This window comes from Prinia subflava, chromosome 2 (assembly GCF_021018805.1).
Source record: "Prinia subflava isolate CZ2003 ecotype Zambia chromosome 2, Cam_Psub_1.2, whole genome shotgun sequence".
In the NCBI taxonomy this organism is placed as follows: Eukaryota; Metazoa; Chordata; class Aves; order Passeriformes; family Cisticolidae; genus Prinia; species Prinia subflava.
The window spans coordinates 692412-709328 of record NC_086248.1 but is presented as its reverse complement, the minus strand read 5'-3'; the positions used below and the strand labels follow the sequence as shown (position 1 = coordinate 709328).

Here is a 16917-nt window from a genome sequence, read left to right as displayed (position 1 = left end):
TGCCTGTCCCCCTTCTCCTGGGTGTCCCAGCAGCCAGAGCAGAGGACAACTTCTCTCCAGGCCAAACAATTCTTGTGCAACCTCCAGCAGCCAAGAGCCGAGGGATTCCCGAGCTCCAGCCTGCATCCAGAGCACAGCATCCAACACCCAGCCACACATCCACTTCCATTTTCTACTTTCATTCTGAACCCACCCACCTTTTCCCCTCCAAAGTTCCCCTGGCAGGCAGTTCTGTGGCGCAGCTGCCTCCAGTGGAAATGACTTTGGCCTCTCTGCCTGAAGGGTTCAGGTCACGGAAATGACTGAGCAGGAGTTGGGATCAGGGGGCTTTGCTGGGCCAGGGTTTATTGGGATTTTTCCTGGTCTAATTGATCCATGCCAGGAGCCAGAAGCAGACTGAGCCCACAGCCTGAACACAACTCACAGCTGCTGCTGCTCCTGTAGGCTGGACACAAAACAGGGATATAATCATGGAATGCTTTGGGTTGGAAGAGCTTATCCCTTAAAGCTCATCCCATTTCAGCCCCTGCCATGGGCAGAGAGATCTTCCAAGTCCTGTCCAGCCTGGTCTGGAACACTGCCAGGGATGGGACACCCACAAACCAGAACTTCCAACTGTTGTACTAACCCCTTTTCTGTCTGAATCCTGAAACTATTTGTTTTCCAAACTTCACTGCGACCCCTGCACAGCAACAGCCTCTTCACCATTCAAACCATCATTTGCTTCCCAAAATCCGCCAAGTTTTTTCCCATTCTCTGCCTGGGGATCCTTCTTTTCTTCCAACATTAATATATCACAGTCCTGAGTGAACAAATCCTCCCAGGATGCACAAACAAACTTGGGATTATTACTTGAGGACTCTTGAGGACTAATTTTTAAAAACTTCACTGCTTGAATGTGCCAATATGAAGCAATTTCAAAGCAAGTGGTTCCAACTCAAACCCACTTCTAAAAAAGGCAAAAGAAATAATTAAAAAATAATAATTCATCCAGGTAATTTTTCTATACTTCCACATTTCAAATAACCATTTTGCACACTCCTAGCACAGCTTTGGTTGTGTTCAAAATAAAACAAACCCCTAAAATCACTGGTTTTAATCTCTGGATTTGTAGACTTGCAGCCAGGTGAGTAAAGCTCAAGAATACAAAATACAGCAGCACCTCCAGGAAGGATTAAGGTCCAGGGAAGTTTTACCTCCATCAGGAGAACTGGGGGGAATCTCCCAATAGTCACACACCCTTTGTTCTCCTGAGCTGTTACAAGAGATTTCATGGGAAAACATTTTTTGTGACTCATCTTCATTTGCATTGGACTTAGTCAGACAACAGCGATTACATGCTCAGGCTCAGTCCTGGCACTCAAATCCTTCAGCAGCCACCCTGGGCAGAAGAGCCTCCCTCCCTGCCTGGGTGCCAAAGGCTGGACCCTGAGGAGCTTTCATGCATCCTTTATCCACTCAAACTCACTTCAAACCATCAACTACCTGACCCACTGAACGCCAACAAAAAGATATTACAAATTAAGATCTCAAGGATATGCTGGAAGTTACTTATGCTGATATTTTTAACACTCAAAATAAAGACAGTCTGCTGGTAGCAGGAGTGGCAGCAGGGAGAGCACTAAAATGAGGAGGAGCAAAAGGAGCACTGCCACTCACTGACCCAGCCAGGAGCATCCCCAGAGCACAACTGAGAAGCCACCACATACCATAACAATTATTTCTGCACTGGAAAATCACTGAAGGACAGTTAAATTTAAAATGGCTTGTGATGGACTAAGCTTTCCAAGATCTGTTCCTTTCTGTACCTGCAAACAGCAGGGCAGTGCTGGAGGCTGAGGCCCTGCCTCCTCCAGGGAGGCTACGATGACTCTGGGATTTCTTGCAGAAATGCCATCTGGAATATTTATAGTGCCTGAGACAGGGCAATGAAATCACTCACGCTGGCACCTGGGCACATCCAGAAGCTTAACTGCTGCTTTAGCAGGAAATATTAGATTGGAGTGACTCAAAGTCAAAGCGAGAGTGTGAGGAATTACAGGGACAGTAAGTTATACCCCAGCAGCCATCGTGGATCAGGATTAATTAACGTGCAAAGATGAGATGTGAAGTGAAGTCACTAATGCTCTGTTAGTGTGTCTTCCCTTAATGTGCAAACAGGGCTCTGGGTTTAGAGAATTAAAACCTTTTCCCCACGCATCCTCCTTAGACAGAGGCCAGCTTCAGCATTCCCTGAGATCCTTCTTTTCCTTACAAACTAAAGACTGAGCCTTCCAGGGCTTGAGGGGAACCTACAGAAGAGCTCAGAGGGACTGGGGACAAGGGCTGGAGGGACAGGACACAGGGAATGGCTCCCACTGCCACAGGGCACGGCTGGATGGGATCCTGGGCAGAAATTGTTCCCTAGGAGGAAGGGCAGGGCCTGGCACAGGGTGCCCAGAGCAGCTGTGGCTGCCCCTGGATCCCTGGCAGTGCCCAAGGCCAGGCTGGACACTGGGGCTGGAGCAGCCTGGGACAGTGGGAGGTGTCCCTGACATGGCAGGGGTGGCACTGGGTGGGATTTGAGGTCCCTTTCCACAAAACCATTCCAGGATTCTATGGATCAATCCCTGCCTCCAGCCCCCACCAAACACTCCAGTACCTGTTACGTGTATTCCAGGCTGTTGGTGGAGCTCTGAGCAAAGCCAGAGCCAGGGATCAGAGCTGCTGGGGTTATTCAAACACAGGAGAGCCTCAGCCAAGGCTCCAGTCACCTCCCGTCACCACTGTGTACACAAGGGCTTTGGAAACCACACTTCCTTGTTGCTACAGGTCAAATACTCCAGCGGAGGTTTTCCCCGAAACTCTGCCCTTCTTCCAGCAGCAAAACCAACCAGAGCTGCAGGGCTGCTGTGCTGGGATTTCCCACAGAGGGATCACCAGGAAAAGCTTTTTTCCAGGCTCCTGGAGTGCTGCAGGGCCAGCCTGGGAAGTGTGAGAGCTGCTGTCACCAGAGGGAATTTGAAATCCCATTTTCAGCCAGATTGCTGCATCACCAGGGAATAACGCAGAGAGAACTGAGTGGACCTGGACAACTCAGGTATTTGAATTCTTCCCTCGTGGATGGGCTGTTTTTCCCAAGGTGCTAATGGAAAATCTCCCTTTCAACAGAGGTTATCTGCACAGGACACTTCCCCCCAGTTTCCACATCAGGAAGGACTTTATGGAAGGACTATGGAAACCACACATTTAAGGCATCTTTGGGCAGTTAAACACCCCACAGAAAATCGATTTGTACCTGCCAAATTCCGCTGTGAAGACACAAACCTGACACACCAAACAGTAACCAAAGGGTGTACACAGCTACCAGCACCAGATGTTCAGCTCAGAATTCAGGAATAAAACACCTCTGCCTTCCAGTTTGGACACTCCAGAAACAAGCAGCCACTGGTCTGACTGGTGGGAAACACTTCCAAAATCTGCACATGCACTCTTCTGACTCAGCTTGGTGATACTCCTATTGAAGGCCCCAAAACTGCAGAGTTAGACCAACAACTAATATTAATTACTAAACTACTAATTATTAAAAGCACGAGTTGTCTGGAGCAGGAGCCACTGCGTGCCCGCTGACTTCTTAACTATGACGTTGACTATTTTTAACTTTGGGAATTGAAATAAACCTTCCCAACAAACTCTGAAGGCAAGGAATGTCATGTGATCCCAGCGAGGATCTGCCAAAATACACCCTGGCCACAGCAGCAAACCCACCCGGCCTCCCAGAGCCAGGGTATGCCCTGGGAAGGGACAACATTAACCCCCAGAAATTCAGCAAAATGCCAAGCTGAGGCACCAAGAATTTTTAAGCAATAACTTTCTTGACACTTAGTTGCCACAAAGATTTTTTTTTTCACTTTAAATTTCCCAAGCCTTGCTTAAGAGAGTATTTTTACATGTTAATAGTGTGAAGTGCAATTTTTGGGTGATGTTTCAACACAGATGAGGAAGTGCACAGGGGTGAACTTACACCCAGCACTAAGATCTACGCTGACACTCCACGTTCCCTCAGTGAACAGCTGCATGACCAGTGATTTAAGGGATTTATAGCAAACACAAAAGTCAGATTCAGTTCAAACCCCTCAAAATCATTTTCTTTTTTATCCAGATGTGGGTATCAGCACATGTTACATCAGTGGGTGCTGTAAGAAAGCTGAGACAGGAATTATTCTTAATTTCCAGAGCCAGTCACCAAGAAGGTGACTGACCTGAACTCTTCATCTGCAAAACAAGATGTTCAGGAGAAGGCAAAGGAAGCCCTGTGATACACCTGGGATGGAAGGATATCGGGTCCCAGGCCTGTCCCACGGCACAGATTGCACGGAAAAGGCAAAGACACATCCCTCTTTCATGATGTCAGAGCAGCTCTACCTTGCTCAGGAGCTGCTCTGCGAGGAAGGGCTGGAGTCAGCTTTGCCAGGCGCCCGGCCAAGGGGGGAAGGACAGCTTTGTTGGGCGAGAAAACAGACCCCACCCACGACGCGATCCCATCCAACACGGGACGGGGATCCCAGCGCCCCGCTGCCCGCAGGGACGGGGATTAACGCTGATGGAAGGGGCCAGGTGGGCTCCGCGGCTGGCACAGGGCGGGGGGGACAGCGAGGGTCGCTCAGGGTCACCCAGCGCGGAGGGAGGCACCGAGCCCACCCTGCCCTGCGGCGGCGTGGGGCGGCACCGGGGCGGCTCTGCGCCTCCTGGGCCAGGGGGGACAGGAGGGACAGAAGGGGGACCTGAGGGGTGACACAGGAAGGTCCTGGAGAGACACAGGGTGTCCCTGGGGGGGATACAGGAGGGGTCGGGTGTGACACAGGCCGTCCCTAGGGGTGACACACAAACGGGGCTGGGGGTCCCTGGGGGTCGCAGGGGATTCGTGATGGATGTCACAGGATGATAATACAGGAGATCCCTGGGGGGTGACACAATAACGGGGCTGGGGGGAACACTGGGGGTCCCCAGGGGTGACACAGGCACGGAGCTGGGGGTTAGGGCGGTGGGAACCGGGGGGTCGGGAGCCCCGCTGGGCGGAAAAGCACTGACCAATGGTGGAGATGAAGGTGGTGTTGAAGGCATCGTCGGAGAAGCGGAAGAGGACGCAGGTCTTGCCGACCCCCGAGTCCCCGATGAGCAGCAGCTTGAAGAGCAGGTCGTAGGTTTTCTTCGCCATGGGGGAGGGCGCGGCGGCCGCCGCCGCCCCTCCTCGCCGCCTCCTTCACCGGGCCCGGCCGCTCCCGAGGGCGGCGGCGACGGCGGAGGACGAGGAGGAGGAAGAGGACGAGAGCGAGCAGGAGGAGGGGGCCCACAAAATGGCTTCCTGTGGCGGGGCGGCCTCGCGCGCTCCCCGCGCCCGCGGCTCCTCACGGGGAGGCGGCGGCGCCCGCCCTCATAACCCCGCGGCCCGCCCGGCTCCGCTCGGCTCGATGGGCCCCGGTTCCTCCCGGCCCTTCCCGGTTCTCCCCCGGGGCTCGCGGCGGCTCCTCAGAGGCGCTGCCGAGGCTGCGCGCGCCGCCTCCCCCGCCTCACGCACCGCGCAGGCCCGGCGGGGGCGCGCGCGCACGCCGCTGTGACGTCACCGGGCGGTGCGGCGGGGCGGGTGACGTCACCGCGCGGCCCCGGAGCTGGTTCGGTTCGTGGGGTTTGGGCTTGGGTTCGCTGGCCCGGGGCTGTGCGGACACGGACGAGCTCCAGGAGCGGGAGTGTCGATGGGTTTAACGGGACCGAGTGCTGGGGCTGCGCTTGGGGCGGAACAAACCCTCGGACCGATCCAGGCTGGGGATGAGCAGAGGGAGAACAGCTCTGGGGAGGACTTGGGGCGTTGGTGGCTGAAAGGCTGGACATGCCCTAGCCCTGAAACCCCTCGTGTGCTGGGCTGATCCCCCTGCATGGGCAGCAGGGAGGAGAGATTCTGCCCCTATGTCCCTGTGCTCAGGTGAGACCCACCCACCCCAGCCCTGGGGACAACAGCACAAGGACCCGGAGCTGCTGCAGAGAGCCCAGAGGAGCCTGGAGCTGCTGCAGGGCTGGAGCCCCTCTGCTGTGGAGCCAGGCTGGGAGAGCTGGGGGTGCTCACCTGGAGAGGAGAAGGATCCAGGGAGAGCTCAGAGCCCCTGCAGGGCCTAAAGGGGCTCCAGGAGAGCTGCAGAGGGACTGGGACAAGGGCTGGAGGGACAGGACACAGGGAATGGCTTCCACTGCCACAGGGCAGGGTTGTATGGCATTTTTGGAACCAATCCTCGGGCACGCTCCCGCTCTGCCCCGCTCAGGTGCGATCCCTCCGCAGAACCCCCGGGTGATGACGTCACCAGCGGCCGCGCGATCCCGGGGGCTGCCGGCCCCGCCCTTGCGCCGCCGTAAGCCCCGCCCCTCACGGCGTTCTCCGCGCTCCCATTGGCTGCGTTCGCCTCCTCCCTCAGGGATGGGGGTGACGTCATCGCGGGGCGGGCAGAGCGCGGCCGCGGGCGGGGCAGGAGGCGCCCCCTGGCGGCGCAGGCGTGAGGGGGCAGAGAGCGCTGAGGGGATTCGGGGCGGAGCGGCGCTGGAAACCAGGGAGCGCCGGAATCGTGGAAAGGTTCGGGTGGGAAATCAAAGCCCATCCAGTGCCGCCCCCTGCCACAGGTAGCGACACTGTCGTAAGGTGCTCCAAATTCCGTCCAGCCTGGCCTTGGGCACTGCCAGGGATCCAGGGGCAGCCACAGCTGCTCTGGGCACCCTGTGCCAGGGCCTGCCCACCCTGCCAGGGAACAATTCCTGATTCCCAAAATCCCATCCATCCCTGCCCTCTGGCAGTGGGAGCCATTCCCTGTGTCCTGTCCCTCCAGCCCTTGTCCCAAGTCCCTCTGCAGCTCTCCTGGAGCCCCTTCAGGCCCTGCAGGGGCTCTGAGCTCTCCCTGGATCCTTCTCCTCTCCAGGTGAGCACCCCCAGCTCTCCCAGCCTGGCTCCACAGCAGAGGGGCTCCAGCCCTGCAGCAGCTCCAGGCTCCTCTGGGCTCTCTGCAGCAGCTCCAGGTCCTTGTGCTGTTGTCCCCAGGGCTGGGGCAGCTCTGCAGGTGGGGTCTCACCTGAGCACAGGGGCACAATCCCCCCTCCCTGCTGCCCACGCTGGGGGTTTAACCCAGGACTGGGGGGTTTTCAGCTGCCAGCACACACAGCCAGGGCATGTCCAGCCTCTCATCCATCAGCATTCCCAGGCTGAGCTGGAGGAGATGGCTCAGGCACTGACCCAGCACGAGGAGCCCAAGGACCTCCTGTACCTGGCATGTTTGCAATGGAGCCTGTGGAAACCTGGACATGGGAAATTCCCTCACAGCTCCTGCTCTTCCCACACAGGGAGGCAAACCTTCTTGCAAGAACCAGGCTGTGGAACCACCGGTGAAGGCACTGGAAATGCTGGAGATGCCTCATCACAGGTTCTGCACAACCCAACCCTTCTCTCACGCTGAATCCCGAGCTGTCCCATGGTATGATCCAGCACACTGCCAACTGCAATTTGCTGTCATAATTATCATGCTGTCAGGAATTTCCCACTGTTTGCAGGATGAGTTAACTCATGTGGGAACAAAGGAAGGCTGAAAGCTGGAAAAGCCACTGGGTGTGCTGGTGCCAGCAGCTGGACAGGAGCCCAGGGGTGCCCAGGTGGGCAAGAGGCCACTGGCCCCTGGGCTGTGCCAGCTGTGGGGTGGCAGCAGGGCCAGGGCAGTGCCATCCCCTGTGCTGCCACTGCTGGGGCACCTCCAGTGCTGGGGGCAGCTCTGGGCCCCTCCTGACAGGAGAGCCCTGCAGGGGCTGGAGCGTGTCCAGGGCAGGGAACAGAGCTGGGAAGGGAATGGAGCCCCAGGAGAGGCTGAGGGAGCTGGGAAGGGGCTGAGCCTGGAGAAAAGGAGGCTCAGGGGGGACCTTGTGGCTCTGCACAACTCCTGACAGGAGGGGACAGCCAGGGGGGGTTGGGCTCTGCTCCCAGGAACAGGGACAGGACAAGGGGAAATGGCCTCAGGCTGGGCCAGGGCAGGCTCAGGTTGGACAGCAGCAGGAATTTCCCCATGGAAAGGGGGCTCAGGCCTTGGCAGGGGCTGCCCAGGGAGCTTTGGAGTGCCCATCCCTGGAGGTGTCCAGGGAATTCCTGGAGGTGGCACTGAGTGCTCTGGGCTGGGGACAAGGTGGGGATCAGGCACAGCTTGGACTCCGTGGGCTGGGAGGACTTTTCCAGCCTCAGGGATTCTGTGCAAAGCTTTCCCACAGGTCGTGCCCATGCCAAGGCACAGAGCCGGGTGTGTTTGGGGCTGTGATTCCCCAGCCTTGCCGGGTGTGTTTGGGGCCGTGGTTCCCCAGCCTTGCCGGGTGTGTTTGGGGCTGTGTTTCCCCAGCCTTGCCGGGTGTGTTTGGGGCTGTGTTTCCCCAGCCTTGCCGGGTGTGTTTGGGGCTGTGGTTCCCCAGCCTTGCCGGGTGTGTTTGGGGCTGTGATTCCCCAGCCTTGCCGGGTGTGTTTGGGGCTGTGATTCCCCAGCCTTGCCGGGTGTGTTTGGGGCTGTGGTTCCCAGCCCTGCTGGGTGTGTTTGGGGCTGTGGTTCCCAGCCTTGCCGGGTGTTTTTGGGGCCGTGGTTCCCAGCCTTGCCGGGTGTGTTTGGGCCGTGGTTCCCCAGCCTTGCCGGCTGTGCAGGCACTGGGGCCGGCCTGAGCCCCGGCGCTGCGCTGGTGCTGACACAGCACACGCAGCAGTTGTGGCCTCACAGGGCAGGGTTATTTTTAGCACTTTGCTCCAGCAGTGTGAGGGCACTGCACAAACACTTCCTCTGTGACTGAGCAGATAGAAGGGTGGATGGAAAGCTCCAGTGCCCACGGAGAGCTCCGTGGTGCTGGCAGTGGAACCATGGCCCGGTGGCTCCAGGAATTCCTGGGAAGTTTGTCAGCTCTGGATGCAGGAACCTTTCATCCTAGGCAGCTTTCTCATGGACTTCAACACTTCAGGGAAGGTTATCTTTGGGATCCTGGAGAGGAAATGGAACAACAGAGAATCCCTGAGGTTAGAAATGCCCTCCCAGACCTCCCAATCCAATCTGTGCCCAATGCCCACCTTGTCACCATCCCAGACCACTGAGTGCCACCTCCAGTGCTTCCTTGGACAGCTCCAGGGATAGGGATTCCAAACTTCCCTGGGCAGCCCCTCCCAATGTCTGACCACCTTTTCCAGGAAGGAATTCCTCCTGAGAATCTCACATATCCCTCTGCAAGCAAGATAAAGTGTTTTCTGTCCATTGTGTAAGGCTGGCCCTTGTGTCAGATTGTTAAATGTCATCCTGTGAGGGAAGCAGTCCCTCAGGAGATGCCTGAGCAAGGACAAAGACACCTTTGGTGGCTCAGTCAGGAGACCATCGCTGCAGGACCGGGAGATTTGGAAGCAGAGGTGGAACAGCTCCCACAGCTCTCCCCCCACATCTTTCTCAGGATCTTCTGTCCTGATCCCCAGAGGAGAAATTACCAAATTAGGAGGAATGAGGTGTGAAGGGAGAGCCAGCAGGACCTGGCAGGCTCTTCCTGGGCTTTGCAGGGACAGCTGAGCAGCAGGAATTGCAACACCACGCTGCAGAGGAGCCCTGTGGGGCAGAGCTCTGAATCACCAGCCAATGGTGCAACAGGAGCTGGGCTTGGGGAGGCTGGCCGAGCAGAGCAGTGACACACTGGGCTTGCTGGTTACTCACAGCCTCCCAGAGCAAAGCCTTTGTCACCCAGGAGCCAAGGGAACAAGCTGCTCTGTGTTCTCCAGCTCCTCCCCCAGCCAGGGCAGGCCATGGGCGCAGGCCAGCCCCTCTGAGGAGGTTCTGGGACCACCATTCCTGGTTGCTCCCCCTGCTTCAGGAGTGTTTGCAACCCAAACTTGTGGAAGGATGAGACCCCCAAGGGAGCTGCTAAACAGCCCCAGATGCTCAGGGCATAGTCTGAGAAGGAACAGAAAAGGTTGAATTTGCTCCACCTGCTGCCGTGCAACGTTGTCCTCTTAGCAGGGGTGTCCACAGCACCCCGGCCAGCCTGGACCCCAGAGCAGGAGCTCTGAACTCCAAACGCTTTTAATGTCATCATCAGGGCAGGAGAACTCAAATAAATACACAAAATCTCAGAATCCCTGAGGCTGGAAAAGACCTCCAGGATCAATGAGGCAAACCTGTGCCCACCTTGTCACCAGCCCAGAGCACTCAGTGCCACATCCCAGCCTTCTCTGGACACCTCCACCTCCCTGGGCAGCCCCTGCCAAGGCCTGAGCCCCCTTTCCATGGGGAAATTCCTGCTGCTGTCCAACTTGAGCCTGCCCTGGCCCAGCCTGAGGCCATTTCCCCTTGTCCTGGCCCTGTTCCCTGGGAGCACAGCCCGACCCCCCCTGGCTGTCCCCTCCTGTCAGGAGCTGTGCAGAGCCACAAGGTCCCCCCTGAGCCTCCTTTTCTCCAGGCTCAGCCCCTTCCCAGCTCTGCTGAATTTTTTAAGATGCCCCAGGAAAGCCCAATGTAAGAAATAACCTTTGTCAGAATGTTGAATTCCTCAGGAAACAACAGCGCAGCAAGAAGGGTCCCCCACGTAGATTTTCTCTTTTGCAAAAATGATCTGGGTCTCCCCAGGCCTGCAGCCGCCCTGCCTGCCCCAGCTGACCCACACAGCCACACCAAGTGGCTCCTGCTGTTTGGGCAGTGGCAGGACACAGTGGAGCAGCTCCTGGCACTGCTGTCAGGCTCTCACCACTTTGGGTTTCACCTCCTTCCCTAGCCCCTCTCCCAGGCAGGCGGACAGAGAGCACGTGAGGGGAACAAGAAAGGAGCTCCGTGTTCCTGAAACTGGGACATCCCCTGGTTTCTGTTCCCTCTGGGAGAAGAGGGACTCAGTCAGCACTTCCAGGTGACAGGGAGGACACAAAGGGCACACGGAGCCTGTGGCAGCAGCTCTGTGGGCCAGGCACGTCTCTGATTTCTGCACAGTCACCTCGGCTTGGCCTCGGGTGTGGCAGTGCCAGCACAGGGCACTCAGCTGAGCTCTGCCAGCCCGCACAGGGCACTCAGCTGGGCTCTGCCAGCCCGCACAGGGCACTCAGCTGGGCTCTGCCAGCTCACACAGGGCACTCAGCTGGGCTCTGCCAGCCCGCACAGGGCACTCAGCTGGGCTCTGCCAGCCCGCACAGGGCACTCAGCTGAGCTCTGCCAGCCTGCCTGGATGCATCCAGGAGCTCCCTGCCCAGGGCACCTCAGCCGTGCACTCACAGGGGCTCCTTCCCAGCTGGAATGCCTGAGGACCTCCAGGAGAGCCTTTCCCCTCCAGAGCCTCAGCCCCTGTGTCTGCAGCCAAAAGCCCCTGTGGCCAGGGCACCGCTTGCTTGTGCGGGGTCCTGGTGGGGGAAGAAGCCCAGAATTGCTGTCAGTGCTTTGCAGAGCTGGTCACAGCCTTGTTTCCTGGGATTGGGAATCAGGGAGTGAAGCAGGGATGGTGATGGATGGATCCTGCTGAAGGAGGCTTTGACCTCCAGCAAGGGCAGCTCTGCTCCCCTCAGTACCCAGAGACTCCCCACGTACCTGGAGTCACGGGATCATGGAATCACCGATGTGGGAAAAGCCCTTGGGACCATCACATCCAGCAGCTCCCACCACTAACCCCTGTCCCCACGTGCCACTTCCACACGTACCTGGCACGCAGGCAGTGCCACTTTCAGCTCCTCGTTCTTTCTGAACAGCTCGAGGTACGGAGTGGAAAGGCAGCTTGTTACTGATAAATCAATAGTTACCTAGGGGGGAAGATGAATCCATGGAGAATAGGGCCTGCCCCCCACACTCTGGGATTTCCTGTGCTTGCCGGAAGGTTTGGAGGGATCTGGGGAGTGTGGGAATGCCCTGGTGCATCAGCTGAGTGCTGCAAAGACAGAGCTCTGCCTTTTTCAATTACACCTTGCCAGCAGATGATCAAATCCTTTAATCTCGGCGCAGCGATGCTGAGCTGCTGCCTTACAGACGTTGCTCACTCCACATCTGTTGGGAACCACGGTCCAAGATAAAAGCCTGGAGCCTCCCACACAACTGCCAGCCGTCCCTTTTCCCCCTCTCCCAGCTCCCGTGGGAGATGATGGCAGAGGTGGGCAGAGGGATGGTGGGGCACAGCCCGGAGCTGTGGGAGCTCCCCGGGGCACACAGGAGCAGGGCTCGGGAGCCACAGGGCACCTGAGGGCTCCCAGCCCACAGGGGCTGAAGCCAGGCAGGGCTGCAGCTCCTTGCAGCCCCCGGAGTGTGGCTGGTGAGGGGTGACAAGATGCTGCTAAGCCGTGCAGCCCGCATCCCAGCGGGATTCTTCCGCTGGGGCCGCATCTTCCCCTCGGGCGCAGCCTGAGGGCTGCAGGAGCTTTCATTCCTCCTGTCCCCGTGGTGAGGAGACACAGCCCATCCCTCCTGTGGCTGTTTACACATCCGGGGTCATGTGGAGTGCCGTGCCTGTGGATGGGGAGATGTGGGAGCTCTGTGCCCCGAGCTGGCTCCCGTTCCACTGCTGCCATCTAATTATAGAGGAGTCAGCTGCTGGCAAACTGATCCATCCTAAATCCAGGCTTAGTGTGAGCTGTGCTGGCCTCTCCAGCTCCCCCACTTTGGATGTGGGGTGAATCCTGCGCTGGAGTCATTCCCTTCCTGCCTTCCCGTGTGGCTGTGGGAGCTCCCCTTTCCCAGCCCTCCTGGGCAGTCCCTGCTCAGTTCACAGCCTGAAAAACCACAAAACCTCTGATCTCAGCCCAAAATGGGGGCTGGAGCCTGAGGCCCTGCTGCTTCCCAAGCTCCCCACCAGCAATCTGGCACATGGAGATGGGGACAGCAGGAGGGGAGCCAGGAGCACAGGGAGGATGAGGAGAGCCACAAACAGCTGAGCTGAACCGCAGAACTGCCACAGAGCAGGGAATGGGAAAGAAACCCTCTGGATCTCTGGGAATGCTGGCAAGCTGGTTTTGAGGGAAAGCAGCCAAAGGCCTGCTGGACCCTCAGCATCCCTTCCCCCCTGTAGAAGCCAAGAGAGTGAGAGGGTGAAGGGGCATTGGTGGGGGAAAACGAGAAGATCCACCACAATGTGGGAACATCACAATGTGTCCTTTTCCCACCAGGGAGGACAGGCTTTTCTCCAGGGCTGCTCCAGCCAACACCACTACCAGCTGGCCAAACAGCAAGAAAAAGCCTGAGGAATGTCAACCCAACACTGCCAACGTGATCTCCCTGTTCCCAACGTGTGTGCCTCCATCTGTCCCCACAGCAGCATCCACAGAGGGAAGAGGTCCTCCCTGGGGACAGGGCTGCCTCCTGTGACCCTGGCAGCACAGGCAGGACTCTGACCAGAGGATGTTGGTGAGCTCCAGGACGATTTCCTGGTGACAGCGAAGGTGAGAAGGTTTTGGCAGCCATGGAGTGCTCCTGTTACGACCTTGGTTTAGACAAAGTGAGAATGCTCCAGGGCTGGGCCACGGCAGCGAGCTGGGAATGGCAGCAGGACCTGGGAATGAGGGACTGCACCGGCCCTGAGCAGAGGCTGCAGTGAGAGCAGCTCTGAGACAATCTCAGAGGGGGCTGGGAGGGGGGAGCTGTCCCCAGTCCCACATCAGCTGCAGCTGGGGGCTGAGCATCCCCTCCCCAAGGGGAACAGGGCTGGCTCAGGGGGAGCTGCTGCTCCGGGGCATGTGGGGACAGGGACACCCAGGACCTGTGTCCCCTTTATTGGCCTTTCCCCTGGAATGCCGCGGGGATGGTGGTGCTGAAGGAGATGGGAGAGGGTCCCCTGGGTGGGAGAGCATCACCCCAGCACTGCCTGGCTCTGGCTGATGTTGCTGCCCAGCCCAGGCAGCCAGGGAATGCCGAGAGTCCAGGGTAGATTGTGGGAAGGAGGTCCCAAGGTCTCATGCCACCCTCACTGCCAGCCAAGGGTGTCTCAGTGACTGTGGGGTACATGGGGCCACAGCCCCCCAGCTCCCCCCAGTCACCCATAAGAGCTGAGATTTGGGGTGGCCACAGTACGCAGGGATGGCTGCAGTGTCCCACAGGTGACTGTGCTGTCCAGGGATGCCCTTGGTGGCCCAGGTCTGGCTGCAGTGTCTCAAAAGTGGCCATGGTGTCCCGGTGTTGGCTGTAGTGTCCCAGGGATGGCTGCAGTACCCAAAGGCAACCACATTTCCAGGGGCTGGATACTCTCAGGGGTATCTGTGTTGTCCTGGCAGCTGCCACAATGCCCAAGGGATGGCTGGGGTGTCCCAGGGTGGCTGCAGGATGTGGGAACCCGTGGTGGGGAGGAACAGGAAAACCAAGGTCACAGGATCCGGGATCCCCCAGCTCTGCTGGGGCACTTTGGGACAGATGCAGACCCCAAATGTCATCCCACCCTGTACGGCACCTAGACCATGTCCCCTGCCCCAGCCAGCTCGGTGTCACCCCTGGCTCAGGATCCAGCAATCCCTGCATGTGCTCAGTTCCCGTGTGCCATCCCGTGCCAACAGCTGCACTGGGATGTCACCAGCCGTGCCACCAGGACCCTCCATGCACACCGTGTCCCCACAGACACCACATCACCCCATAGATGCCATATCACCCCATAGACACCGTGTCCCCATAGACACCGTATCACCCCATAGACACCACATCACCCCATAGACACCGTGTCCCCATAGATACCATGTCCCCATAGACACCATGTCCTCTTAGACACCGTGTCCCCATACACACCATATCACCCCATAGACACCACATCACCCCATAGACACCATATCACCCCATAGACACTGTATCACCCCATGGACATCGTATCACCCTATAGACACCGTGTCCCCATAGATACCATGTCCCCATAGACACCATGTCCTCTTAGACACCGTGTCCCCATACACACCATATCACCCCATAGACACCATATCACCCCATAGACACCATATCACCCCATACACACCATATCACCCCACAGACACCACATCACCCCATAGATGCCATATCACCCCATAGACACCGTGTCCCCATAGACACTGTATCACCCCATAGACACCACATCACCCCATAGACACCATATCACCCCATAGACACTGTATCACCCCATAGACACCATATCCCTGTAGGCACCATGCACACACCATACCCCTCCCATACACACAGGAGGCTCTGGACTCTGCCCTGGCTGCTCTGGGGGCTTCTGTGGGGTGGTTCCCCTATAGTCTTCCTGCCCAGGCATCCCAGAGCTGGCCCAGGATGGTCACAATGAGGGTGCACTGTCCCCTCAGCCCCACTGTCTCAGGAACAGTCCTGAGGGTCAGCCCCGAGGCCAGAAGCCGCTGGCCACCACCAGCACACTCTGGTCCTGTGCTGACACCTGTGGGCAAGGGACTGTCCTCATGTGTCACCCTGTCCTACCTGGCACCCTGCCCCACCTGGCACTGTGTCCCTACGTGTCATCCTGTCCGTACATGTCACCTCATCCTCCCTATGTCACCGTGTCCCTACAGGTTACCCCAGCTGACATGTCACGCTGTCCCTACAGGTCACCCCAGCTGACATGTCACGCTGTCCTTACCCATCACACTGTCCCCACATGTCCCTGCTCCTGACATGTCCCCTCTGTCTCTTTGCTGTGTCTCATGCCCTGCCTAAACATCCTCCTGTTCCTGTGTGTCACCCACCTGCCTGTCCCCACAGCCTGGTCCTGTGGGGGATTTGGGGCTGGGCCACCACAGCCAGGGGCTGCCAGGGGAGCAGGGCTATGGTGCCCCTGAACTCATCCTTGGGGACACAGGGACAGTGCCACAGGCAGAGCCACGCAGCACCTGTGTCCCTCCCCATGGCACAGGGCCTTGGTGGGGAGCCAGGATGTGGAGACTGCAGTGGGGACAGGACCATCAGTCTGTGCTGTGCCATGGGGGCTGTCCCCTCCCAATGGCTGTGGCCCTGACAGGGCCCAACTGCAGCATCCTGGGATGGATCCTCCCCTGGGAAAGGGCAGGAAAGGAAAGGTGGCCCAGCAGTGACCCCCTCCACAGCCCCTATTGTCCCCCCTTCCAGTTCTCTACCTCCTCCATCTTCCCATCACTCCCTTCCTGCCTCCCCATAACATCCTCCATCCCTCCTCTGTCCCTCCATCCCTCCTCCATCCTCCTGTACTGTCCCCTCCATTTGTCACCCTCCCCATCACCTCCATCCATCCATCCCCCTGCATCATCCCTGTCATCCTCCCTCCACCCCCCTTCCATCACTGCTGCATCCCCCCTCCCACCCTACCTCCCCTGAAGCTTCCATCTCCCTCCATCCCCCTCCATCCCCCTCCATCCCCCTCCATCCCCCTCCATCCCCCTCCATCCCCCTCCATCCCTCTCCATCCCCCTCCATCCCTCTCTATCCCCCTCCATCCCTCTCCATCCCCCTCCATCCTCCCCATCTTCTTCTCCATCCTCTCTTGCCCCCTCCATTGTTCCTCCATCTCCCCTCCATCCCTGCTGCATCTCCCTCCCGCTTTCCTCCCTCACTCCTTTGTCCCCTGGTCCCCCTCCATGGCTGGGGCTGTGCCTTTGGCAGGGGACTGTCCCCTCCTGGAAGCTCCTCCTGGAGCCAGAGGACTGGGATAGTGCCAGGCAGGCCTGTGTATGGCAGCAAATACCCTAATTAATTGATTATGGGATAATCTCTGGTTCCAGGGAAGGAACGGGTGGCTGCTCAGACTTGATTAACCACAAGAATGTTTAATCTCCCCCCGCAGCCCCGTAAGGCGCCGGGATTATTCCCACTGGGCTGTGCAGGGATGCACCAGCCATGCCTGGCTGCAAGGGGACACAGAGCCTGGGACAGCCCAGGGACCCCCCAAACACCACAGGGCGACCCTGCCCCGGCCCCACAGGCATGGCATGGCATGGCATGGCATGGCATG

At 58.2% G+C, this 16917-nt stretch overlaps 1 protein-coding gene and 1 long non-coding RNA gene across 4 annotated transcripts in view; one reads left to right on the top strand and one right to left on the bottom strand.

Moving 5' to 3' along the window:
* Window positions 1-5552, bottom strand: part of RAB10 (RAB10, member RAS oncogene family) — a 44697-nt gene extending 39145 nt beyond the window's left edge. The window contains exon 1 of the mRNA XM_063422585.1: window positions 5071-5552. Within this exon, the coding sequence (XP_063278655.1) occupies window positions 5071-5197 (127 nt within the window). The 5' untranslated portion in view covers window positions 5198-5552. The remainder of the gene's footprint in view (window positions 1-5070) is intronic.
* Window positions 3935-16285, top strand: LOC134564018 (uncharacterized). Of its 3 annotated transcripts, none has more exons than XR_010083453.1 (3): window positions 3935-4596; window positions 7357-7487; window positions 13136-16285. It is a non-coding gene; the product is annotated as an uncharacterized LOC134564018 (long non-coding RNA). The 3 variants fall into 3 exon arrangements; XR_010083452.1 differs by lacking the exon at window positions 3935-4596 and adding an exon at window positions 5594-5656; XR_010083454.1 differs by lacking the exon at window positions 3935-4596 and adding an exon at window positions 5711-6645.
* The last annotated feature ends 632 nt before the right edge of the window (window positions 16286-16917 follow it).